Source organism: Pelophylax lessonae, assembly GCF_965119305.1.
Source record: "Pelophylax lessonae genome assembly, chromosome: 13".
NCBI lineage: Eukaryota > Metazoa > Chordata > Amphibia > Anura > Ranidae > Pelophylax > Pelophylax lessonae.
Window position 1 is genome coordinate 2,614,615 of NC_138780.1, and position 27,061 is coordinate 2,641,675.

The 27,061-nt window shown below is 50.1% G+C and overlaps 1 protein-coding gene across 3 annotated transcripts in view; it reads left to right on the forward strand.

The window, feature by feature from the left end:
* The window catches only part of SHC1 (SHC adaptor protein 1), a 47,417-nt gene extending 30,959 nt beyond the window's left edge, over positions 1-16,458 (forward strand). For all 3 annotated transcript variants that reach the window (XM_082275148.1, XM_082275149.1, XM_082275147.1), the window contains 9 exons: positions 2,050-2,169; positions 5,052-5,105; positions 6,959-7,010; positions 9,804-9,930; positions 10,025-10,205; positions 10,343-10,409; positions 12,922-13,071; positions 15,254-15,483; positions 15,575-16,458. In XM_082275148.1, coding sequence (XP_082131274.1) covers positions 2,050-2,169; positions 5,052-5,105; positions 6,959-7,010; positions 9,804-9,930; positions 10,025-10,205; positions 10,343-10,409; positions 12,922-13,071; positions 15,254-15,483; positions 15,575-15,703 — 1,110 coding nt within the window. In that variant the 3' untranslated portion in view covers positions 15,704-16,458. The remainder of the gene's footprint in view (positions 1-2,049; positions 2,170-5,051; positions 5,106-6,958; positions 7,011-9,803; positions 9,931-10,024; positions 10,206-10,342; positions 10,410-12,921; positions 13,072-15,253; positions 15,484-15,574) is intronic.
* The last annotated feature ends 10,603 nt before the right edge of the window (positions 16,459-27,061 follow it).

The window sequence follows — 27,061 nt, forward strand, 5'->3', positions numbered from 1 at the left end:
CCTCCCCCTGGACTGAAATCCTCCCTCTATCCTCCGGGTGTACAGGCTCCTCCCCCTGGACTGAAATCCTCCCTCCATCCTCCGGGTGTACAGGCTCCTCCCCCTGGACTGAAATCCTCCCTCCATCCTCCGGGTATACAGGCTCCTCCCTCCATCCTCCAGGTGTACAGGCTCCTCCCCCTGGACTGAAATCCCCTCCCCCAGGTGTACAGGTTCCTCCCCCTGGATTGAAATCCTCCCTCCGGGTGTACAGGCTCCTCCCCCTGGACTGTAATCCTTCCTCCAGGTGTACAGGCTCCTCCCCCTGGACTGAAATCTTCCCTCCATCCTTCGGGTGTACCGACTCCTCCCCCTGGACTGAAATCTTCCCCCTGGGTGTACAGGTTCCTCCCCCTTGACTGAAATCTTCCCCCTGGGTTTACAGGCTCCTCCCCCTGGACTGAAATCCTTTCTCCGGGTGTACAGGCTCCTCCCCCTGGACTGAAATCCTCCTTCCATCCTCCGGGTGTACAGACTCCTCCCCCTGGACTGAAATCCTCCCTCCATCCTCTGTGTGTACTGACTCCTCCCCCTGGACTGAAATCCTCCCTCCATCCTCTGTGTGTACTGACTCCTCCCCCTGGACTGAAATCCTCCCTCCATCCTCTGTGTGTACTGACTCCTCCCCCTGGACTGAAATCCTCCCTCCATCCTCTGTGTGTACCGGCTCCTCCCCCTGGACTGAAATCCTCCCTCCTTCCTCCGGGTGTACAGGCTCCTCCCCCTGGACTGAAATCCTCCCTCCATCCTCTGGGTGTACAGACTCCTCCCCCTGGACTGAAATCCTCCCTCCTTCCTCCGGGTGTACAGGCTCCTCCCCCTGGACTGAAATCCTCCCTCCATCCTCTGGGTGTACAGACTCCTCCCCCTGGACTGAAATCCTCCCTCCATCCTCTGGGTGTACAGGCTCCTCCCCCTGGACTGAAATCCTCCCTCCATCCTCCGGGTGTACAGGCTCCTCCCCCTGGACTGAAATCCTCCCCCTGGGTGTACCGACTCCTCCCCCTGGACTGAAATCCTACCTCCATCATCCGATTGTAATGGCTCCTCCCCTTTGACTGACACACCTCCTTCTGATTTTACTGCACACTGCAAGCTTCTCACAACATGCATTAGAGGCTGCAGCAAGTCAGATAAAGCCCCGCCCCAATTCCTGGCTGGAGGAACTGTCCCTGGCCCCGCCCCTTCCAATAATTGGATTTCTGTCATGGAGGCTCAGCATCACATTGTGGGCGTTGCCTATGCAAATACAGCCTGCCTAGGACCGCCCACTCCTTATTTAGCCCTTGCTTCCCCAGTCTGATTTCTCTAACCCCGCCCCTCTAATAAGTTCTGTCAATCATGGAGGCTCAGCATCACATTGTGGGCGTTACCTATACAAATACAACCTGCCTAGGACCTCCCACTCATTTTTCCGAGTCTGTCCCTGGCCCCGCCCCTTTCATTAGTTCTGTCAGTCATTGAAGCTTAGTATCATATTGTGGGCGTTACCTATGCAAATACAACCTGCCTAGGACCGCCCACTCATTTTCCCCAGTCTGTCACTGGCCCCACCCCTTTCATCAGTTCTGTCAGTCATAGAGGCTCAGCATCACATTGTGGGCGTTACCTATGCAAATACAACCTGCCTAGGACCGCCCACTCCTCCAGCTTGACACCCACCCATCAAGCCATTTTTTTTTTTTGCCTTTGTCAGCTAAGACCCCGCCCACTGCAGTAAAAAAAACACCAGGGGGTTTCAACTTTAATGCAGTAGATAGGGGCGGAGCTATCAGAAAGTGGGTGGGATTCACAATAATTAGAGAACGGTGATCATCCACTAAGCTGTGATTTCTCAGTTGTGGGCGGAGTGACCTCCAGGAAGAGGACGACCTCCTTTGTTGGGAGCTGAGGGGGTTAATCCCCGCAGGCAGCGCAGCGGATGAGTGACCAATCAATATTGGTTGCTGATAATGGAGGGGGGATGGGAAAGCTGAGTCTCTATTGATTGGTCTGATTTGTGTCTCACAGACGGGAGGCCGCGCCCTCAACTCCATCCTGGGGAAATGTAACCTGAAGTTTGCCGGGATGCCCATCACCCTCACCGTATCCACCAGCAGCCTCAACCTCATGGCTTCTGACTGCAAGCAGGTGAGTCTCCCAACATCATCCAACCCTTTCCTCCCCTTCTGCCACTCCTCCAGACTGACACACACCCATCTAGGCCTTTTCATATTTGCATAACTCCTCCCCCTGCTTGTGTCAGGGCTCTGGGGAGGAGTTATGCCAATTTTCAGCTCCTCCCACCAGCCATGATCTGCCTGCACTGCATAGAGAAGCACAGAGACCCAGTGATGATGTCATCGGGTATAAAATAATGTATACAGGCTCCTCCCACCAGCCATGATCTGCCTGCACTGCATAGAGAAGCACAGAGGCCCAGTGATGATGTCATCGGGTCCACAATAAGGTCATAAAAATGTCGCCATGTTGATGGTTTGGAGGGGGAGGGGAGTTTGGACCAGGAAAGGATCCCGCACTGCACACCGCCGCCAGCTGTGATTGGACACAGCGGGAGCCAATCAGCGCGTCCCGTGGTTGTGATGTCCTCCAGCCCCCGCTGATTGGTACACAGGCAGAATGGGGATTGGTCAGTAGGGAAGGCATGGATCCTCCTCCCCCACTACACTAAACACCGGCTAGGCACACATTTAACCCTCTGATGTTCTCCCCTTCCCTGCCGGTCTCATCTGTACAGTGACAGTGCACATTTCTAGCACTGACGGGGGATTCTGAGGGGCCACTTTCTTTGCTGGATTGGGATGTCTCTTTGCTGGATTGGGTGTCTCTTTACTGAATATTTGGGGCCGTCTCTTTGCTGGATTGGGATATCTCTGAATATTTGGGGCTGTCTCTGATAAATATATATGGGGATGTCTCTTTGCTGGATTGGGAGGTCTCTTTGCTGAATATTTGGGGCCGTCTCTTTGCTGGATTGGGATGTCTCTTTGTATATTATGGGCTGGCTGTTTGTTTGATTGGGGTGTCTCTTTGCTGGATATATGGGGATGTCTCTTTGCTGGATTGAGATGTCTCTCTTTACTGAATATTTGTGGCCGTCTCTTTGCTGGATTGGGATGTCTCTTTGCTGAATATTTGTGGCCGTCTCTTTGCTGGATTGGGATGTCTCTTTGCTGAATATTTGTGGCCGTCTCTTTGCTGGATTGGGGTGTCTCTTTGGATATATGGGGATGTCTCTGATACATATATATGGGGATGTCTCTTTGCTGGATTGGGATGTCTCTTTGCTGGATTGGGATGTCTCTGATATATATGGGGATGTCTCTTTGCTGGATTGAGATGTCTCTCTTTACTGAATATTTGTGGCCGTCTCTTTGCTGGATTGGGATGTCTCTTTGCTGAATATTTGTGGCCGTCTCTTTGCTGGATTGGGATGTCTCTTTGCTGAATATTTGTGGCTGTCTCTTTGCTGGATTGGGATGTCTCTTTGCTGAATATTTGTGGCCGTCTCTTTGCTGGATTGGGATGTCTCTTTGCTGAATATTTGTGGCCGTCTCTTTGCTGGATTGGGATGTCTCTTTGCTGGATTGGATTCATTTTCATATATTAGGTTGCGAGTGTGGAAATAGAAGTGGGTGCACTGAAGGACTCGGTGGGATGGGCAGTGGGCGGATTCTGTGGGATGGCCAGGGGGCGGGCCCTGGGGAATATTGGTTGTCATACCCGGAGGGGCCCCGACCTAAAGCTGTGTAAGGGGCCCACAATGTCTGATGGCTGCCCTGCTGATGACTGTATTGGTGTCACTCAGTGTCAGATTTCCTGCCGCAATATCGCAGTCCCGCTAGAAGTCGCTGATCACCGCCATTACCAGTATAATAAATAAATACAAATTCCAGGATATATTCCCATAGTTTGCAGACGTCACAACTTTCCAATCAATCAATCAATCGATCAATCAATCAATATACGCTTATTGGGGTTTTTTTTACCAAAAAGATGTAGCAGAATACATTACGGCCTAAATTTTGATTTTTTTTTTTTTTTTTATTGAATGTTGTATAGCAGAAAGTAAAAATATATATATTTTTATTTTCAAAATTGTCGGCCGTTTGTTGTTTATAATAATTATTTTTTTATTGATATTTATAGCAGAAATTAAAAAAAATATATATAATTTTTTTTTTTTTTTTTTGCAAAATTGTCGGTCATTTATTTGTTTTATAGCACAAAAAAATAAGAAAGCTGTTTGTGGGGGGGGGGGGGGGGGGGGGAGGGCATCAAGTTTATTTGGGTGCAGTGTCACACAACCGCGCAATTGTCAGTTAAAGTAACGCAGCGCCGAATCGCAAAAAATGGCCTGGTTCGGAGCTGAAGTGGTTAACCCCTTCCCAGCCAGTGTGATTAGTACAGTGACAGTGCATATTGTTACCTCTGATCGCTGTAATAATGTCACCGGTTCCCACAAAGCGTCCAATTTCTCCGACACATTTTCGCAGTCCCGCTATAAATCACCATTACCAGTATAAAATAGAAATTCCGGGATATATCCCATAGTTTGCAGATGCTAGAACCTTTCTGCAAATTAATTAATATACATTTTTTTGGGGATATTTTCTTTTTTTTTTTTTTTTTTTATCAAAAATATGCAGCAGAATACATATTTGGAATAAATTGAAGAAATTTTTAACTTTTTTTTTTTTTTTTTTCTTTATTGGCTAGTTTTTAGCGGAAAGTAAAAAAAAAATATTATTATTATTTCAAAATTGTTGCTTTTTTTTTTTTTTTGTTTATAGCACAAAAAATAAAATCGCAGAGGTGACAAAAAAAACCACCAAAGCTCTGTTTGTGGGAAAAAAAGGATTTCAATTTTATTTTAGTACAGCGTCGCACGACCGCGCAATTGTCAGTTAAAGTCATGCTGTGCCGTATCACAAAATAAAATGGCCTGGTCATGAAGGGGGGTAAATCTTCCAGAGGGGGAGTGGTTAATGAACATTTTTTTATTCCTGCAGATCATCGCAAATCACCACATGCAGTCGATATCTTTCGCCTCCGGGGGAGATCCGGTGAGTGTGAACATGGAGGCCAAACCAATCCAGTCTGTCTACACCGACTATCGCACCTGTATGAGCTTGTTGGACATCCCTTTTAAAAACCATAGCTAATAATTTAGGGGCCCCCTCCCTCATAGCCAATAATTTAGGGACCACTCCCTCATAGCTAATAATTTAGGGGCCCCCTCCCTCGTAGCTAATAATTTAGGGGCCCCCTCCCTCATAGCCAATAATTTAGGGGCCCCCTCCCTCGTAGCTAATAATTTAGGGGCCCCCTCCCTCGTAGCTAATAATTTAGGGGCCCCCTCCCTCGTAGCTAATAATTTAGGGGCCCCCTCCCTCGTAGCTAATAATTTAGGGGCCCCTTCCCTCATAGCTAATAATTTAGGGGCCCCCTCCCTCATAGCTAATAATTTAGAGGCCCCCTCCCTCATAGCTAATAATTTAGAGGCCCCCTCCCTCATAGCTAATAATTTAGGGGCCCCTCCCTCATAGCTAATAATTTAGGGGCCCCCTCCCTCATAGCTAATAATTTAGAGGCCCCCTCCCTCATAGCTAATAATTTAAAGGCCCCTCCGTCATAGCTAATAATTTAAAGGCCCCTCCCTCATAGCTAATAATTTAGAGGCCCCCTCCCTCATAGCTAATAATTTAAAGGCCCCTCCCTCATAGCTAATAATTTAAAGGCCCCTCCCTCATAGCTAATAATTTAAAGGCCCCTCCCTCATAGCTAATAATTTAGGGGCCCCCCTCCCTCATAGCTAATAATTTAGAGGCCCCCTCCCTCATAGCTAATAATTTAAAGGCCCCTCCCTCATAGCTAATAATTTAAAGGCCCCTCCCTCATAGCTAATAATTTAAAGGCCCCTCCCTCATAGCTAATAATTTAGGGGCCCCCTCCCTCGTAGCTAATAATTTAGGGGCCCCCTCCCTCGTAGCTAATAATTTAGGGGCCCCCTCCCTCGTAGCTAATAATTTAGGGGCCCCCTCCCTCATAGCTAATTTAGGGGTCCCCTCCCTCATAGCTAATAATTTAGGGGTCCCCTCCCTCGTAGCTAATAATTTAGGGGCCCCCTCCCTCGTAGCTAATAATTTAGGGGCCCCCTCCCTCGTAGCTAATAATTTAGGGGCCCCCTCCCTCATAGCTAATTTAGGGGTCCCCTCCCTCATAGCTAATAATTTAGGGGCCCCCTCCCTCATAGCTAATAATTTAGGGGCCCCCTCCCTCCCCCATGGCCAATAATATGGAGTTAGCCCCCCATTGTGTCTATAACATCCTCCATTCTTCTGGGAAGACGTGCCACAAGATTTTGGGGTGTGTCTTTGGGAATTTGTGAGGTTAGGTACTGATGTTGGATGAGAAGACCTGACTCACACATCGGGCCTCACATTGGGCTTCAAGTAAGAGACATGGCTCACACAGCCCTCACGTTGGGCACGGAATAGGAGACCTGGCTGGCACATCACACCTCACATTGGGCACCTTAACAAAAGAGACTCACAATCCGCATTCCAGTTCATTACAAAGGTGTTTGGGAGGGTTGAGGTCAGGGGTCAGGTTCCTCCACACCAAGCTGGTCTAACCATGTCTTTATGGAGCTGGCTTTTTGTAGGGGGGGGGGGGGGGCAGTCATGGTGGAACAGGAAAGGGTCTTCACCAAACTGTTACCACAAAAAGAGCACAACTGCCTAAAATGACTTTCTATGATATGGAATTACCAAGACCCTTCATTGGAGGGGGGGGGGGGGGGTCAGTTTTGTGTGCTGTAGGGGTTACTAAATAAAAGTCCAGCCCAGATGTACAGTGTCAGTGCAGAGGACTAGAGGATTCTGGGTAACCGTTCTTCCTCCATGTTGTATTGCAGGACACAGCAGAATATGTAGCTTACGTTGCCAAAGATCCAGTGAATCAAAGAGGTAAGAAGGGTGGGGGTGGGGTTCCTCCATTCTTTTTAGGATTTATCATGAAATGGATCTGATAATGGAAATATATTTAGACGGGGACTTTGTGTATTATTCATAAATGTAAGAGATAACCCTGATAAATGTGTGAGTAAAGCAGAAAACAATTGTTCATGTGTAAGGGAAACCCTTAGTGGGAGAGAGGGGCCGCGGACTGCAGAGAGAGAGAGGGCCACGGACTGCAGAGAGAGAGAGGGCCACGGACTGCAGAGAGAGAGAGAGGGCCGCGGACTGCAGAGAGAGAGAGAGGGCCGCGGACTGCAGAGAGAGAGAGAGGGCCACGGACTGCAGAGAGAGAGAGAGGGCCACGGACTGCAGAGAGAGAGAGGGCCGCGGACTGCAGAGAGAGAGAGGGCGACGGACTGCAGAGAGAGAGAGGGCGACGGACTGCAGAGAGAGAGAGGGCGACGGACTGCAGAGAGAGAGAGGGCGACGGACTGCAGAGAGAGAGAGGGCGACGGACTGCAGAGAGAGAGAGGGCGACGGACTGCAGAGAGAGAGAGGGCGACGGACTGCAGAGAGAGAGAGGGCGACGGACTGCAGAGCGAGAGAGAGGGCGACGGACTGCAGAGCGAGAGAGGGCGACGGACTGCAGAGCGAGAGAGGGCTACGGACTGCAGAGCGAGAGTGGGCGACGGACTGCAGAGCGAGAGTGGGCGACGGACTGCAGAGCGAGAGAGGGCGACGGACTGCAGAGCGAGAGAGGGCGACGGACTGCAGAGCGAGAGAGGGCGACGGACTGCAGAGCGAGAGAGGGCGACGGACTGCAGAGCGAGAGAGGGCGACGGACTGCAGAGCGAGAGAGAGGGCGGCGGACTGCAGAGCGAGAGAGAGGGCGGCGGACTGCAGAGCGAGAGAGAGGGCGGCGGACTGCAGAGCGAGAGAGAGGGCGGCGGACTGCAGAGCGAGAGAGAGGGCGGCGGACTGCAGAGCGAGAGAGAGGGCGGCGGACTGCAGAGAGAGAGAGAGGGCGGCGGACTGCAGAGAGAGAGAGAGGGCGGCGGACTGCAGAGAGAGAGAGAGGGCGGCGGACTGCAGAGAGAGAGAGAGGGCGACGGACTGCAGAGAGAGAGAGAGGGCGACGGACTGCAGAGCGAAAGAGAGGGCGGCGGACTGCAGAGCGAGAGAGAGGGCCAAGGACTGCACGGAGAGAGAGAGGGCCAAGGACTGCAGGGAGAGAGAGAGGGCGACGGACTGCAGAGAGAGAGAGAGGGCGACGGACTGCAGAGAGAGAGAGAGGGCGACGGACTGCAGAGAGAGAGAGAGGGCGACGGACTGCAGAGAGAGAGAGAGGGCGACGGACTGCAGAGAGAGAGAGAGGGCGACGGACTGCAGAGAGAGAGAGAGGGCGACGGACTGCAGAGAGAGAGAGAGGGCGACGGACTGCAGAGAGAGAGAGAGGGCGACGGACTGCAGAGAGAGAGAGAGGGCGGCGGACTGCAGAGCGAGAGAGAGGGCGGCGGACTGCAGAGCGAGAGAGAGGGCGGCGGACTGCAGAGAGAGAGAGAGGGCGGCGGACTGCAGAGAGAGAGAGAGGGCGGCGGACTGCAGAGAGAGAGAGAGGGCGGCGGACTGCAGAGAGAGAGAGAGGGCGGCGGACTGCAGAGAGAGAGAGAGGGCGACGGACTGCAGAGAGAGAGAGAGGGCGACGGACTGCAGAGCGAGAGAGAGGGCGACGGACTGCAGAGCGAGAGAGAGGGCCAAGGACTGCAGAGCGAGAGAGAGGGCCAAGGACTGCACGGAGAGAGAGAGGGCCAAGGACTGCAGGGAGAGAGAGAGGGCGACGGACTGCAGAGAGAGAGAGAGGGCGACGGACTGCAGAGAGAGAGAGAGGGCGACGGACTGCAGAGAGAGAGAGAGGGCCACGGACTGCAGAGAGAGAGAGAGGGCGACGGACTGCAGAGAGAGAGAGAGGGCGACGGACTGCAGAGAGAGAGAGAGGGCTGCGGACTGCAGAGAGAGAGAGAGGTCGACAGACTGCAGAGAGAGAGAGAGGGCGACGGACTGCAGAGAGAGAGAGAGGGCGACGGACTGCAGAGAGAGAGAGAGGGCGACGGACTGCAGAGAGAGAGAGAGGGCCACGGACTGCAGAGAGAGAGAGAGGGCGACGGACTGCAGAGAGAGAGAGAGGGCGACGGACTGCAGAGAGAGAGAGAGGGCGACGGACTGCAGAGAGAGAGAGAGGGCGACGGACTGCAGAGAGAGAGAGAGAGGGCGACGGACTGCAGAGAGAGAGGGCGACGGACTGCAGAGAGCGAGAGAGGGCCACGGACTGCAGAGAGCGAGAGAGGGCCACAGACTGCAGAGAGAGAGAGAGGGCCACGGACTGCAGAGAGGACAGGCTCCCCGCTCATGTGATCTCTGTGATACCCAGCAGGAGAGGTTCCCAATCACTGTAAATGCCAATCACAGTGATCTCATGATCGGTAGCCTGTCCTTCTGGCTCCGGATTGTTCCATGACCCGGATCTGTTGATGACAGCGCAGTCACAGTGCTAAGAGCATGCAGAGGAGTGAGATTCTAGCACATATAAGTGGCAGCAGAAAATGGGGCCCATCCTTGCAAAAGCCACTGGCGTGAAGTTTTCCCCTTACCCATGTGACAGCACTGACTACCTGAGCAGCCAATCACCACCCCCAGCGCTGTCACGTGGGAGGAAGGGGAGGAAGTCACATGTGTCTCCATACCTGGAAGTATCAGGTGAAGTCCTATACAGAACGGTAATGTGAACTGTCTGTGTCCCTGCAGCTTGCCATATATTGGAGTGCCCTGAGGGTCTCGCCCAGGATGTGATCAGCACCATTGGACAGGCCTTTGAACTTCGCTTCAAACAATACCTCAAAAATCCTCCAAAATTAGTGACTCCTCATGACAGGTACCCCCCCCACCCCCGCCATGGGTGGTGCATCAGAGATGTGCAGGAGGAGCAGAGCCTGTAATGTTTATATCTTCCTTCTACTCCTCTTCAGGATGGCCGGATTTGACGGCTCTGCGTGGGACGAGGAGGAGGAGGAGCTTCCAGACCACGCCTATTACAACGATTTTCCAGGCAAAGAGCCGCCCATCGGTGGGGTTGTGGACATGAGACTACGGGAGGGAGCGGCTCCCGCAGTACCAAGGCAAAGCCCCAACCACATGGGTGCCACCCTGGTGAGGCTGGGCTGAGATAGGATGGGGGAGGGGGATATATATATATATATATATATATATATATATATATATATATATATATATATATATATATATATGCGATAAATAGTCATGTGACCATCCTTTCTTGTCTGCAGCCAGTGGGACAAATCACCGGGGCAGAGCAGGACCCACGAAAGCTGCAGCCACAGGCCTCAGTACAAGGTAACATTCAACTGCAAATGACTCCGCCTTTCCCTATAACTCCACCCATTCTTTGTCTCCTCCCAATCCCTGATCTATATCTGACCTCTCCCCTCATCCTGGTCACCATGTCCCACCCAATCCCTGATCTATATCTGACCTCTCCCCTTATCCTGGTCACCGTGTCCCACCCAATCCCTGATCTATATCTGATCTCTCCCCTCATCCTGGTCACCGTGTCCCACCCAATCCCTGATCTATATCTGATCTCTCCCCTCATCCTGGTCACCGTGTCCCACCCAATCCCTGATCAATATCTGATCTCTCCCCTCATCCTGGTCACCATGTCCCACCCAATCCCTGATCTATATCTGACCTCTCCTCTCATCCTGGTCACCGTGTCCCACCCAATCCCTGATCAATATCTGATCTCTCCCCTCATCCTGGTCACCATGTCCCACCCAATCCCTGATCTATATCTGACCTCTCCCCTCATCCTGGTCACCGTGTCCCACCCAATCCCTGATCTATATCTGACCTCTTCCCTCATCCTGGTCACCATGTCCCACCCAATCCCTGATCTATATCTGATCTCTCCCCTCATCCTGGTCACCGTGTCCCACCCAATCCCTGATCTATATCTGATCTCTCCCCTCATCCTGGTCACCGTGTCCCACCCAATCCCTGATCTATATCTGACCTCTCCCCTCATCCTGGTCACCATGTCCCACCCAATCCCTGATCTATATCTGACCGCTCCCCTCATCCTGGTCACCATGTCCCACCCAATCCCTGATCTATATCTGACCTCTTCCCTCATCCTGGTCACCGTGTCCCACCCAATCCCTGATCTATATCTGATCTCTCCTCTAATCCTGGTCACCGTGTCCCACCCAATCCCTGATCTATATCTGATCTCTCCTCTCATCCTGGTCACCATGTCCCACCCAATCCCTGATCTATATCTGACCTCTCCCCTCATCCTGGTCACCGTGTCCCACCCAATCCCTGATCTATATCTGACCTCTCCCCTCATCCTGGTCACCGTGTCCCACCCAATCCCTGATCTATATCTGACCTCTCCCCTCATCCTGGTCACCATGTCCCACCCAATCCCTGATCTATATCTGACCTCTTCCCTCATCCTGGTCACCGTGTCCCACCCAATCCCTGATCTATATCTGATCTCTCCTCTAATCCTGGTCACCGTGTCCCACCCAATCCCTGATCTATATCTGATCTCTCCTCTCATCCTGGTCACCATGTCCCACCCAATCCCTGATCTATATCTGACCTCTCCCCTCATCCTGGTCACCGTGTCCCACCCAATCCCTGATCTATATCTGACCTCTTCCCTCATCCTGGTCACCGTGTCCCATCCAATCCCTGATCTATATCTGACCTCTTCCCTCATCCTGGTCACCATGTCCCACCCAATCCCTGATCTATATCTGATCTCTCCCCTCATCCTGGTCACCGTGTCCCACCCAATCCCTGATCAATATCTGATCTCTCCCCTCATCCTGGTCACCATGTCCCACCCAATCCCTGATCTATATCTGACCTCTCCCCTCATCCTGGTCACCATGTCCCACCCAATCCCTGATCTATATCTGACCTCTCCCCTCATCCTGGTCACCGTGTCCCACCCAATCCCTGATCTATATCTGATCCTTCCCCTTATCCTGGTCACCATGTCCCACCCAATCCCTGATCTATATCTGATCTCTCCTCTAATCCTGGTCACCGTGTCCCACCCAATCCCTGATCTATATCTGATCTCTCCTCTAATCCTGGTCACCGTGTCCCACCCAATCCCTGATCTATATCTGATCCTTCCCCTTATCCTGGTCACCGTGTCCCACCCAATCCCTGATCAATATCTGACCTCTACCCTCATCCTGGTCACCGTGTCCCACCCAATCCCTGATCTATATCTGATCTCTCCCCTAAACCTGGTCACCGTGTCCCACCCAATCCCTGATCTAAATCTGATCCTTCCCCTTATCCTGGTCACCATGTCCCACCCAATCCCTGATCTATATCTGATCTCTCCCCTCATCCTGGTCACCGTGTCCCACCCAATCCCTGATCTATATCTGATCCTTCCCCTTATCCTGGTCACCATGTCCCACCCAATCCCTGATCTATATCTGATCTCTCCTCTCAGCCTGGTCACCATGTCCCACCCAATCCCTGATCTATATCTGATCCTTCCCCTTATCCTGGTCACCGTGTCCCACCCAATCCTTGATCTATATCTGACCTCTCCCCTCATCCTGGTCACCGTGTCCCACCCAATCCCTGATCTATATCTGATCCTTCCCCTTATCCTGGTCACCATGTCCCACCCAATCCCTGATCTATATCTGATCTCTCCTCTCAGCCTGGTCACCATGTCCCACCCAATCCCTGATCTATATCTGATCCTTCCCCTTATCCTGGTCACCGTGTCCCACCCAATCCTTGATCTATATCTGGGCTCTCCTGTGGATTCAGACCTGTTTCATCTATTCTCCCTTTGTTAATCTAGGTAAGGAGCGTTTCCCTGTACCCGGCGCCAAGCCCCTGAACCGTCCCGACCTCTTTGATGACCCCTCGTACGTCAATGTCCAGAACCTGGAGAAGTCCCGGCAGCCTCTGCGAGGAACCACCAATGGCCAGAGGGACATCTTTGACATGAGTGAGTCTGCAACTTGCTTTATGGGGGTCATCATGTCCTAAATCTGAACCCACAGCAATATCTGGGGGTCATCATGTCCTAAATCTGAACCCACAGCAATATCTGTCATACGGTGGGCCGGTTCTGAACAAATCTCTAAGGAGTATCTGCTAGCAGGCTGTACTGTTACTGGTGGTATAGGAAGAAGAGTAAATACCCGTAATTGTAGTACTCTAGATACGGGTCAGTACCAGTACTTGTAGTATAGGATGGAGGGGCCAGTATTATAGGTGAGGGAGTGGTCAGTATTGGTACTTGTAGTACTAAAGGGGTGGGACGGATCAGCTCCAATACTAATGGTATTGTAGGAGGGGTCAGCATTAGTACTCATACAAACCCATAGATCCTCCAAAAAGGGGAAGAGAGACCCTCATAAAAGCCTATATGAGCTTATTGAAACCAGAAGGATGCCGTCACTAGGTCCACCTGGGGTCATAGCCAGGCTAACGCATTTCACTCCACCAAAGGAGCTTAATCATAGAGGTACTTATAGTACTATGGGGAGGAGGTACTGCAGCAGTACTGTGATCCCATATTATAATGTTGATGCCCCTTCACGCTCCAGGTCCATGACCCCCTGAAAAACAAGAAAGAGGGGCGCACCAGCCTAGCCCATTATCCTAATAACTCCATGTATTGATACTCCAGTATAACTGTACTCACAAAGGCTGTGATAATAAAGCCCATCTGAGTAAGCATCTGCATCAACATCGCTCAGTCCGCTACACATGCTCCTCAGCTTTGAAGGACACCACCTGGATCCTAGCTGGTTTACGCGTTTCAAGGGTTATACCTCCTTTCTCAGAGCCAAACTAGCTGGTTTACATGTTTTGAGGTTTGTACCCCTTCCTTAAAGCCAAACTAGCTGGCTTACCTGTTTCACGGGCTGTACCCCCTTCCCCGAGCTAAACTAGCTAGCATATGGATTTCAGGGTTGTAACTTCTTCAGAGCCAAACTAGTTGGTTTACGTGTTTTTTTGGGTTGTACCCCTTTCCTTAGAGCCCAGTTAGCTGGTTGACATGTTTTGTGGGTTGCCCCCCCCCCTTTCTCAGGTCCAAACTAGTTGGTTTACATGTTTTGTGGGTTGTACCCCCCTTTCTCAGGTCCAAACTAGTTGGTTTACGTGTTTTGCCCCTCTTTCTCAGGTCCAAACTAGTTGGTTTACAGGTTTTGTGGGTTGTCCCCCCTTTCTCAGGTCCAAACTAGTTGGTTTACGTGTTTTGTCCCCCCTTTCTCAGGTCCAAACTAGTTGGTTTACATGTTTTTTGGGTTGTACCCCTTCCTCAGAGCCCAGTTAGCTGGCGACATGTTTTGTGGTTAGTCCCCCCTTTCTCAGGTCCAAACTAGTTGGTTTACGTGTTTTGTGGGTTGCCCCCCCCTTTCTCATGTCCAAACTAATTGGTTTACGTGTTTTGTGGGTTGTCCCCCCTTACTCAGATCCCATCTAGCTGGCTTACATGTTTTGTGGGTTGCCTCCCTTCCTCAGATCCAAACTAATTGGTTTACGTGTTTTGTGGGTTGTACCCCTTCCTCGGAACCCAACTAACTGGCTTACATGTTTTGTGGGTATTCCCCTCTTTCTCAGACCCAAACTAGTTGGTTTACGTGTTCCGAGAGTTGTACCCCCTCCTTTAGAGCTAAACTAGTTGGCTTGCATGTTTGGAGGGTTGTACTCCCTTCCTCAGAGCCCAGTTAGCTGACTGACATGTTTTGTGGGTTGTCCCCCCCCCCCCCCTTTCTCAGGTCCAAACTAGTTGGTTTACGTGTTTTGTAGGTTGTCCCCCCTTTCTCAGGTCCAAAATAGTTGGTTTATGTGTTTTGTGGGTTGTACCCCTTCCTCGTAGCCCAACCAGCTGCCTTACATGTTTTGTGGGTATTCCCCTATTTCTCAGATCCAAACTAGTTGATTTACGTGTTCCGAGAGTTGTACCCCCTCCTTTAGAGCTAAACTAGTTGGCTTGCATGTTTGGAGGGTTGTACCCCCTTCCTCAGGGCCAAACCATGGCACCCTGAGCTCTGTTAGTTAGGTTGGTTGGCTGTAGGCTTATTTTACCACCAAAAAGGGCAGTGCTGTTCAGGGGATGATGAGGGGAGGTTACACAGTTTTTCAGTATATTTTCTCAATATCCTTCCTCTCCACAGAGCCATTTGAAGAAGCTCTTCCCCCGGGCCAGGCCATCAGCATGGAGGAGCAGTTGAAGCGGGAGCCATGGTATCATGGGAAAATGACCCGGAAGGAGGCTGAGAGGCTTCTACGAGTCAATGGAGACTTCCTAGTAAGAGAGAGCACCACCACCCCGGGGCAGTACGTCCTGACTGGCCTCCAAAACGGACAGCCCAAACACCTTCTGCTGGTGGATCCGGAGGGAGTGGTGAGTTAAGAGATAGAGGGCCCAGGCTCTTCAATGGAGAAAAATGGTGAATGATAAAAATCCTGCCTCACTGGTCTTCTCTTCTTGCCAGGTTCGGACTAAGGACCACCGCTTTGAGAGCGTGAGCCATCTCATCAGCTACCACATGGACAATCACTTACCGATCATCTCCGCTGGGAGTGAGCTGTGTCTTCAACAACCCGTGGAGCGTAGACAGTGAGGCCCATCCGCCCATCGGCCACAGACATCCGCGTTTGTTCTTCTTTAGACTGTCAGATCACAGGGGAGGGGGGGTTGTCGGCCATCTTTATACCGTATCTCGTTGCGGGCCCTTCGCCCTGGTGGGTGGCTCCCTTCCGTCACTTTCAGGGAATCTTTAGGGGTCCTAATGCACAAATGGGACAGTGAAACCTGGATACCCCCTCAATCACAAGTAAGGGAGCGAACTGTACTCTTTAAGATGGCGGGCGTCTGAGCAAATTGCCTCCCCCCCCCCCCCCCCTTCAGCACAAGACAGGCTCCGCTTCTTATAGCACACAGCGATCTGTGGCGGCCTCTCCACCATACTGATTTGTGCCTTCTAGAAACCTTTTTTTGTTTTTGTTTCTTCGTCTTTGATTTTGTACAATGCACCCCGAATTCTGAGGTGGGGGAGGGTTGACCTCAAGGTTAACCCCCTTCTCAGCCACAGCTTATAGACTTGTATGCACTGTTGTGTGGGATTTCAGCGAAGATGGTTCTTGACCGAACGGCAATAATGATTGTAGCTGGAGCTGCTGCATGCTGGAATTCCTTTTCCCCACCCCCGAACGCCATTTATTCGTAGAGTGCGTCTCGTCCACCGGTCCCTGTGTCCTGTCCTCCAGTCTAAAGGACTGAGCGAGGTTGTCCCCAACCTGTGAATCATCGCTGTCCCGAAATCTGAACTCCATCTTCCCGTATGGAGGCGTTCGGTGACTTCTTTCTATCCTTTGCCTTAAATCAAGGGTCTTCAAACTACGGCCCTCCAGCTGTTCAGGAACTACAATTCCCATCATGCCCAGTCATGTCTGTAAATGTCAGAGTTTTACAATGCCTCATGGGACGTGTAGTTCTGCAACAGCTGGAGGGCCGTAGTTTGAGGATCCCTGACTTAAAGGGATGGGAGGGAAATGTCCACCATTGAGGACTCTCTGGATGGGCACACCGATCCATCCCGGCTCATCCCTTCCCTGTGAGTGATAACACAACTTGGATCCATCGAAGAACTGTAACCAATAGAAATGAGTTGCTGTGTTCTAATCATCAGGAGATTGGTCAGATCGCGATGAGACGTGGTGGCTCTCAACAGAAATGGGGTGCCCCTCAAACTGGGGTGCCCAGATTTGAAGATTAAAACTACGTCTAATGAGAGTGCCAAACAGTCAGTCTAAAAACTGTTAGTATTGGTTCACAAATAACTACAGAATATCCAACGCGTTTTGTCAGCTCAAAGACCGCCCACTTCTTTAGGACTGTAAAACAGATCCCAATATATTTGAATTACTTTATTGGTTTATATAAAGCTGGGATGTATCCCTTCCAGTACAGAAATTCATGTCTGTTTTGTAGTCCTAAAGAAGAAGGCCCTTGAGCCGCCAAAACGCGTTGCACGTTCACGTGTATGAGCCAATACTAATATTATACAATTTTTATTTGAACTTTGGCGCTCTCAGACTTTATAAAAGAACAAGTGCCCAGAGGGATACAGAGCAAGTCCAAAAGAAGAAAGCTAGCTAACAGATTGATCCAGACAGAATGTACCCTCCTGGGACCTCCTCCGCTGATGCATTTCACATCCCTCATACACAGCACAACTGCATTTACTGCCCAGATACTGGAAATTACAGGGAAAGGAATCTCAGACTGGGATGGGTGGAAATGATGGAAAGGTGGAGGATCGATCACAGTTACTCTGGTTCCATTAGGGTAGGCTATGATGGTCCACTCTAATCTGTAGACCAGGTATTCCCAGCCAGGGTTCCTCCAGAGGTTGCTGGGGCTTCCTTGACCTTTTGGTTGATTAACCTCCCATTTGATGGTGCCGGTATAGTTCTGGGGCCAACACCACTTGGCAGAGCCAGCTACATGACAGGCTGGCATTCTGAACAACAGTGTAAGAGGGAAATTCTTCCCACTGGCCACCAATTCCCAGGCCATTTTTTCACTGACCCCCCAATGAATTGGTTCTAGCAAGGGTTTCCCTGGACCTCCTACGCCGGTGCGCTTCACCTACTGGCATTGGCTTCATCTTTAATCTACAATGAAGCCTAGGTCTCTAGGTGAAACGCGTCGGTATGGACTGTGTCTGGATTCATAACGAGCGCAGGCAACCTCCTTCTTGCAGTGTGCAGGACTGAAGATGAGCCACAGCTGGCGTCTTGCACCCACTTCATGGGAGAATGACCCATCATTAGGCTTGACCCCTCTTTTGGATGCAGAGCAGGGTTTGCACCCTTGGCCACCTGTTTTGGATTTTAGAGTTTCATAGACCTTCATCCAGTCAAAGTTTAAGGGGTTTGTCTTGGAGGGTGTTTCGGACACAGCCTGGCAGAGTGTGATTTCCAGTGCCTGGGTAGTAAGTACAATTGTTCTGTGTACAAGGGCGGTGATGATGCTTACAGAACTGCAACCCATCATAGCCAATTGGAATTTCTCCATCGTCCCATCGTCAGATGCAGATTGATATTAAGAGACCTGGGCGGTTATACTGCCACCTACAAGAGAAACGCACACTAGGCACATAAAAAGCTGAATGCCAACCCCCTAGAGGCCATAGCCCCTCCCACTTCACTAGTTTCACTTAGTGTCCTCAGGAGAACGTATCTCTTCTTACTTTCTGCTTTGTTTTTTGGCTTGAATTGGAAGATTTTTCTACCTTCAAAAGCTGTTGGGAGATTCATTCTGGATGTGTTAAATCCTTGAAGCCCAGGTTTTCCCAGTTCATACCGGTGTTCCATCTGCGATGGTCCTGCAGTCGGTAGTGACTGCCAGTCCAATTTCCAGTAGATACAGCAAAGTGGATTCTGATTGGTTGCGCTGGGCACCTCCTGTACATCGCTGCTTTCCTTACTGAAGAAGCACATTGGTGACCCCGATTGGGTCTCCAGGCTGGATAAAGCAGAAGTTCTAGAATATCTGGTGTAGGCATTGGACAGAAGGAGAGCAGACGGTAGTCCAACAATGGGAAAGGGATCTTAGACTGGATTGGGTTAAAATGAAGAAGAGGTGGAGGATCGGCCACGGTTACTCTGAACAGTTCCCTGAGGGTAGGCCAGAATGGCCTGCTCTGATCTGTAGACCAGTTATTCTCATCCAGGTTTCCTCCAGAGATTGCTGGGGGTTCCTTGAGCTTTGGCTGATTGACCTCCCATTTGATGGTGCTGGTATAGTTTAGCCACCACCACTTGGCAGAGCCGGCTACATGACAGGCTGGCATTCGGAACACAACTGTAAGGGAAGCATTCATCCCACTGGCCACCAGGATCTGGGACATTTTTTTCACTGACCCCCAGTGAATTGGTTCTAGCAGGGGTCCTCCAGGGCCTTAAAGTTATTTCAGGGGTTCCTCTGAAGTAAGAAGGGTTAGAAAAGCTGCTATAGACATTAGACCGAGGAGGGTGCCTGTGGTCAGTGGACATCCTCAGCCAACGTGGGGTCGTGGCTGATGGTGGTCAGTGGACATCCTCAGCCAATGTGGGGTCATGGCTGATGGCCAAGCTTGAGATGTTGGGTTGTAGTCTTTGACCCTCCCGGGTTCCAGTGATTCTGATTTCCTAACATAGAATAGGTCCGGTTGGGTAGGTTGGCCTGCTGTCTGTAGTTGGTTCAGTCCTGTGAATTGTATCTCAGACCAGAAGATCAGGAGGAGGAAGAGGCTTGGAAAGGAGGAAGTCATGTGACCGCACAGCCAAACCAATGGGAAAGCAGCTTTTGCTCTGTCGCCACTGGCGGACTGGACGGGGCGCACAGAGAAATGCACATGTTGTCCCCCCCCCCCCTTCCCCTCACACATGTACATAGACCCCCACCTTATTGCATGCACACTTTATATTCTGATACCAAAGTCTCGCCACCTGCAGCAACATATCATCTGTGTCACGTATTGCTGCGTCACTTCCTTGTACATTACTTTTTTTTTTTTTTTTCATATTATTTTAAAGAGAAATTTTTGCCTTGATTATACCAAAGGAAAATTACAAGCGCTCATTATTAAAGTTAGTATTTCTTTACATGTGTTTGTGGTCGTGTGTTACTGGGTCGGGTGTTTGTCCTGAATCGGGGGCGTGCGTCATTAACCTTCCCTCCGGCAATGGCGCCTCATCGGCCTGAAAGTGGAGCAGACAGACGAATGCAGCCAATAAAGAACCTACTAAAGAAGCCGAATGAGGGAAGAGGATAGTGGGGTGGGGGCGCGGGGGAGGAGAGAAAAAGAGGAGGTGGCAATGGAAGAATTGAGGGGAATGAGAGAATGGAAGAGGAGCGAGGTGGGGGGGGGGGCGAGAATGGAAGAGGAGAGAGGTGGTGGGGAGGGGGAAGGAAAAGGAGAGAGGGGGGAATGGAAGAGGAGAGAGGAGGGGGGGATGGAAGAGGAGAGAGATGGGAAGGGGAGAATGGAAGAGGAGAGAGGTGGGGAGAATGGAGGAGGAGAGAGGGAGAATGGAAGAGGAGAGAGGTGGGGAGGGGGAGAATGGAAGAGGGGAGGGAGAGAAGAGGTGGAGATGGATGAAGGGGAACAAGGGAGGGGGAGAATGGGAAAGGAGAGAGGTGGGGGGGATGGAAAAGGATAGAGGTGGGGTGGAGAGAATGGAAGAGGAGGGGAGGGGGAGAATGGAAGAGGAGGGGAGGGGGAGAATGAAAGAGGAGAGAGGGGGGGAGCGAGTGGAAGAGGAGAGAGGTGGGGGGGTGAGCATGGAAAAGGGGTGGGGGGAGAGAGAATGGAAGAGGAGAGAGGTGGTGGGGGTGTAGAGATTGGAAGAGGGGTGGGAAAGAATGGAAGAGAAGAGAGGTGTGAGAGAAAGAGATTGGAAGAGTGGGGAAAAGAGAGGTGGGGGGAGGGGAAGAGGTGGGGGGGAGAGAACCGAAGCAGAGAGAGTTTGGGGAGTGGTAGAGGAGAGAGGTGGGGGGGGGGGAGTGGTAGAGGAGAGAGGTGGGGGGAGAGTGGGAGAGGGAATGGAAGCAAAGATAGTTGGGGGGGGGGCAGAAGAATGTAAGCGGAGAGAGTTTGGAGGGGGGAGGGAATGGAAGAGGAGAGAGTTGGGGGAAAGAGAAAGGAAGAAGAGGGATGGCCTCCCCAGTCTTCTGCTGCTCTTTACTGTTCTGTATTGTACCCAGATGCTTGGTGTCACCATCATCCACGTTGTTAAAGGCTAAGAACGTCTCTCTGGGTTTACTGTTCAGGATGTTGTTATTCTTTAGCTCTGGTTTATCAAGTGCTCTGGTATAGAACAAGCATGCACCCAGTGAAATGTGGACAGTCTGATCTTCCATTGTGCCTGCTTGTTACACTGAATACCCAGCAAATTGAGCATTCGCCATTCTAGAGGGGCTGAACTGCCCGAAAATTGGCCATTGGTAATGATACCACCCCAGCATCCCGTGTTGATGTCCTGTGGTCACAATGTGTGCACCCAGCGCATTGAGACATCCTGGAGCATTGTCCATGGGGAGGAGCTGCTTTGGAAAAGTGGAAACAAATTGCACCATAAAGTTGCAATTGGCCAAACTCTGTCAGGAGACCCAAATGAAGTGGACCTTGATGGTGCCCATTGCTCTGCTGAGGATTCAGAGAACTCCAACAAAGAGGACAAACCTGTCCCCTTTTGAAGTACTGTATGGTAGGCCCCCACCCATCATAAAAGATATCAAGGGAGACTTACACCAGATAGGGGGGGGGTTGGTGAACCACGAACTGTTACAGAAATTAGGGGAGAATATGCAGGACATAGGGAAATGGGTGCAGGAGAAACTCCCCATAAGTCTGATAAACCCAGTCCACCCCTTTAGGCCAGGAGATACAGCGAGGGTAAAAGAGTGGAACACAACCACCCTAGGACAAAAATGGAGAGGTCCTCATACTGTCCTACTTTCAACCCCCACAGCCATTAAGGTGGCCGAGGTGACCCCCTGGATCCACCACTCCAGGGCAAAGTGAGCTGCTGACCACACAGACTCCTGGGTGAGCACAGTAGACCCTCGAGACCCTATAAGGCGATCGACCAGAGGGAAGAACTCCAGCCCTGCTCCTGACACCCACCTGGAAGCTGTCAGGCCTGCACACGGCGGAAGATAGTTGGACTACAGCCCTGCTCCCAACACATACCTGGAAGCTGTTGGGTCAATGCACAGCGGAAGAATAGGACATCTGATATCTGCTAGCTCAGCTCCCGTCACACCCGGAAACTGACTGGTCAACGCACAGCCAAAGCTGGGAATATTCATCGATGTAATGTTTATTAGAAATGCTTTAATAAGTTTACTGGTTACCATGGTGATAATACTGGAAATACCCGTAAGGGGGGAGGACACATCATGTGACCCGTGTATCAAAACTACTAAGGTAGGCCCCATAACCACCAAAATGTTGCTGTGGAATTCATATTACAAATGTGACGGCGTGGTGACTGGTATCTGCGTGCGTAATGAAACCACCTATGCAGTGTGCACTGCAGGGGACCAGGTAACCCGTTATGACCCTACCTCTGCACCCACCAAAACCTGGTTAGCCGTTAAGAGCTGTGGCTCCACAGGCAAGCTGATAAACCGTACTCTAAATTACTAACCCCAATACAGCTTGATGTGTGCTCTGCCATTAACCTCAGTGGCTTCCCGAGGAGAGGTTGCGGGGGATTAGGATGGGAAAGAGGGCACCTGGTCTCCCGATAGGGAGTTGTAAAGACCATGAATGGTCCCCTGAATGTATTGTCCAGTATTATGGCCCCGCCACCCGGGTGAATGATGGATTACATGGTTGCCGTATATGGTGAACCAAATTATTAGGCCACTGTAGAGAGGAAGGCTGCGGCCCATGTAATGGCCATATGGAAGTACCAACCCTTAGCTCCCCGGGAGGAATTAGAACTACCATAACTCCTTCCTTCGCCCCCTTTTTGGTATACCCCCTTAATTTAGTGCTTCGTAATGCTACGTGATGCTTGGTCTATGCTCAAACTCTCACTACAACAGGATCAAGGGCGGAATGTGGCAGTACCTGGAAAGCTTCTAAAATGATGGATAAATAGCCCTTTTAAGACAAAATGGTGGATTCTGTGGTACTACAGAGACCATGACAGTCAAAGCTGTGCATTTGAGGCCCCCACCTTCTCTTCTCCAGCCTCCCAAGAACAATGAGAATACGGATAAGAGTGAAGTCCAGGGATGTAATTGCTACACACAGATGTGCGGAGTCAATGGTAGGGGGAGGATTTGTATTGTATTACTGCCAGGCTAGTTCGGGAAATATGTATCTGTGACGTAACTGCTGTTTCATATATGGGATGTACACACTTTATCACAAACTTAGCAAGCGGGCAGGAACCTGGCTAAGCCATTTTCGCAAGCGAATAAAAAGGTTTGATTCCGAAGCCTGAGTCCAAGAAATTCATTCTGGGTTTCAATTTATTTGCTGCAACAATACATAACCGCCGCTATATACAGTCTGTGTGACGTAACTGCCGCTATATACAGCCTGCATGACATAACTGCCGCCATATACAGTGTGTGACGTAACCTCCGCTATATACAGTATGTGTGACGTAACCCCCGCTATATACAGTCTGTGTGACGTAACCCCCGCTATATACAGTCTGTGTGACGTAACCTCCACTATATACAGTGTGTGTGACGTAACCCCCGCTATATACAGTCTGTGTGACGTAACCCCCGCTATATACAGTCTGTGTGACGTAACCGCCGGTATATACAATCTGTGTGACATAACCTCCCCTATATACAGTATGTGTGACGTAACCTCCGCTATATACAGTATGTGTGACGTAACAGCCGCTATATACAGTGTGTGTGACGTAACCTCCGCTACATACAGTCCGTGTGACGTCACCTCCGCTATATACAGTGTGTGACGTAACCGCCGGTATATACAGTCTGTGTGACGTAACCTCTGCTATATACAGTCCGTGTGACGTAACCTCCGCTATATACAGTGTGTGTGACGTAACAGCTGCTATATACAATCTGTGTGACGTAACCTCCGCTATATACAGTGTGTGTGACGTAACCTCCGCTTTATACAGTCTGTGTGACGTAACCACCGCTATATACAGTGTGTGTGACGTAACCGCCGGTATATACAATCTGTGTGACGTAACCTCCGCTATATACAGTGTGTGTGACGTAACCTCCGCTATATACAGTCTGTGTGACGTAACCTCCGCTATATACAGTATGTGTGACGTAACCTCCGCTATATAAAGTCTGTGTGACGTAACCGCCGCTATATCCAGTATGTGTGACGTAACCCCCGCTATATACAGTCTGTGTGACGTAACCTCCGCTATATACAGTATGTGTGACGTAACCCCCGCTATATACAGTCTGTGTGACGTAACCTCCGCTATATACAGTATGTGTGACGTAACCTCCGCTATATACAGTATGTGTGACGTAACCTCCGCTATATACAATCTGTGTGACGTAACAGCCGCTATATACAATCTGTGTGACGTAACCGCCGCTATATAGTCTGTGTGACGTAACCCCCGCTATATACAATCTGTGTGACGTAACAGCTGCTATATACAATCTGTGTGACGTAACAGCCGCTATATACAATCTGTGTGACGTAACCGCCGCTATATACAGTCTGTGTGACGTAACCCCCGCTATATACAATCTGTGTGACGTAACCTCCGCTATATACAGTCTGTGTGACGTAACCTCCGCTATATACAATCTGTGTGACGTAACCTCCGCTATATACAGTCTGTGTGACGTAACCTCCGCTATATACAATCTGTGTGACGTAACCTCCGCTATATACAGTCTGTGTGACGTAACCCCCGCTATATACAGTCTGTGTGACGTAACCTCCGCTATATACAGTCTGTGTGATGTAACCCCCGCTATATACAATCTGTGTGACGTAACCTCCGCTATATACAGTCTGTGTGACGTAACCTCCGCTATATACAATCTGTGTGACGTAACCGCCGCTGTATACAGTATGTGTGATGTAACCTCCGCTATATACAATCTGTGTGACGTAACAGCCGCTATATACAGTATGTGTGACGTAACCCCCGCTATATACAGTCTGTGTGACGTAACCTCCGCTATATACAGTATGTGTGACGTAACCTCCGCTATATCCAGTATGTGTGACGTAACCCCCGCTATATACAGTCTGTGTGACGTAACCTCCGCTATATACAGTATGTGTGATGTAACCTCCGCTATATACAGTATGTGTGACGTAACCTCCGCTATATACAATCTGTGTGACGTAACAGCCGCTATATACAATCTGTGTGACGTAACCGCCGCTATATACAGTATGTGTGACGTAACCTCCGCTATATACAATCTGTGTGACGTAACAGCCGCTATATACAATCTGTGTGACGTAACCGCCGCTATATAGTCTGTGTGACGTAACCCCCGCTATATACAATCTGTGTGACGTAACAGCTGCTATATACAATCTGTGTGACGTAACAGCCGCTATATACAATCTGTGTGACGTAACAGCCGCTATATACAATCTGTGTGACGTAACCGCCGCTATATACAGTCTGTGTGACGTAACCCCCGCTATATACAATCTGTGTGACGTAACCTCCGCTATATACAGTCTGTGTGACGTAACCTCCGCTATCTACAATCTGTGTGACGTAACCGCCGCTGTATACAGTATGTGTGATGTAACCTCCGCTATATACAATCTGTGTGACGTAACAGCCGCTATATACAATCTGTGTGACGTAACCCCCGCTATATACAGTCTGTGTGACGTAACCTCCGCTATATACAATCTGTGTGACGTAACCTCCGCTATATACAGTCTGTGTGACGTAACCTCCGCTATATACAGTCTGTGTGACGTAACCCCCGCTATATACAGTCTGTGTGACGTAACCTCCCCTATATACAATCTGTGTGACGTAACCTCCGCTATATACAGTCTGTGTGACGTAACCCCCGCTATATACAATCTGTGTGACGTAACCTCCGCTATATACAGTCTGTGTGACGTAACCTCCGCTATATACAGTCTGTGTGATGTAACCTCCGCTATATACAATCTGTGTGACATAACCACCGCTGTATACAGTATGTGTGATGTAACCTCCGCTATATACAGTCTGTGTGACGTAACCCCCGCTATATACAATCTGTGTGACGTAACAGCTGCTATATACAATCTGTGTGAGGTAACCGCCGCTATATACAGTCTGTGTGATGTAACCCCCGCTATATACAATCTGTGTGACGTAACCCCCGCTATATACAATCTGTGTGACGTAACAGCTGCTATATACAATCTGTGTGACGTAACCTCCGCTATATACAATCTGTGTGACGTAACAGCCGCTATATACAATCTGTGTGACGTAACTGCCGCTATATAGTCTTTGTGACGTAACCCCCGCTATATACAATCTGTGTGATGTAACAGCTGCTATATACAATCTGTGTGACGTAACAGCCGCTATATACAATCTGTGTGACGTAACCGCCGCTATATACAGTCTGTGTGACGTAACCCCCGCTATATACAATCTGTGTGACGTAACCTCCGCTATATACAGTCTGTGTGACGTAACCTCCGCTATATACAATCTGTGTGACGTAACCTCCGCTATATACAGTCTGTGTGACGTAACCTCCGCTATATACAATCTGTGTGACGTAACCTCCGCTATATACAGTCTGTGTGACGTAACCTCCGCTATATACAATCTGTGTGACGTAACCTCCGCTATATACAGTCTGTGTGACGTAACCTCCGCTATATACAATCTGTGTGACGTAACCTCCGCTATATACAGTCTGTGTGACGTAACCCCCGCTATATACAGTCTGTGTGACGTAACCTCCGCTATATACAGTCTGTGTGACGTAACCCCCGCTATATACAATCTGTGTGACGTAACCTCCGCTATATACAGTCTGTGTGACGTAACCTCCGCTATATACAATCTGTGTGACGTAACCGCCGCTGTATACAGTATGTGTGATGTAACCTCCGCTATATACAATCTGTGTGACGTAACAGCCGCTATATACAATCTGTGTGACGTAACCCCCGCTATATACAATCTGTGTGACGTAACAGCCGCTATATACAATCTGTGTGACGTAACCTCCGCTATATACAATCTGTGTGACGTAACCTCCGCTATATACAGTCTGTGTGACGTAACCTCCGCTATATACAATCTGTGTGACGTAACCTCCGCTATATACAGTCTGTGTGACGTAACCTCCGCTATCTACAATCTGTGTGACGTAACCCCCGCTATATACAGTCTGTGTGACGTAACCTCCGCTATATACAATCTGTGTGACGTAACCTCCGCTATATACAGTCTGTGTGACGTAA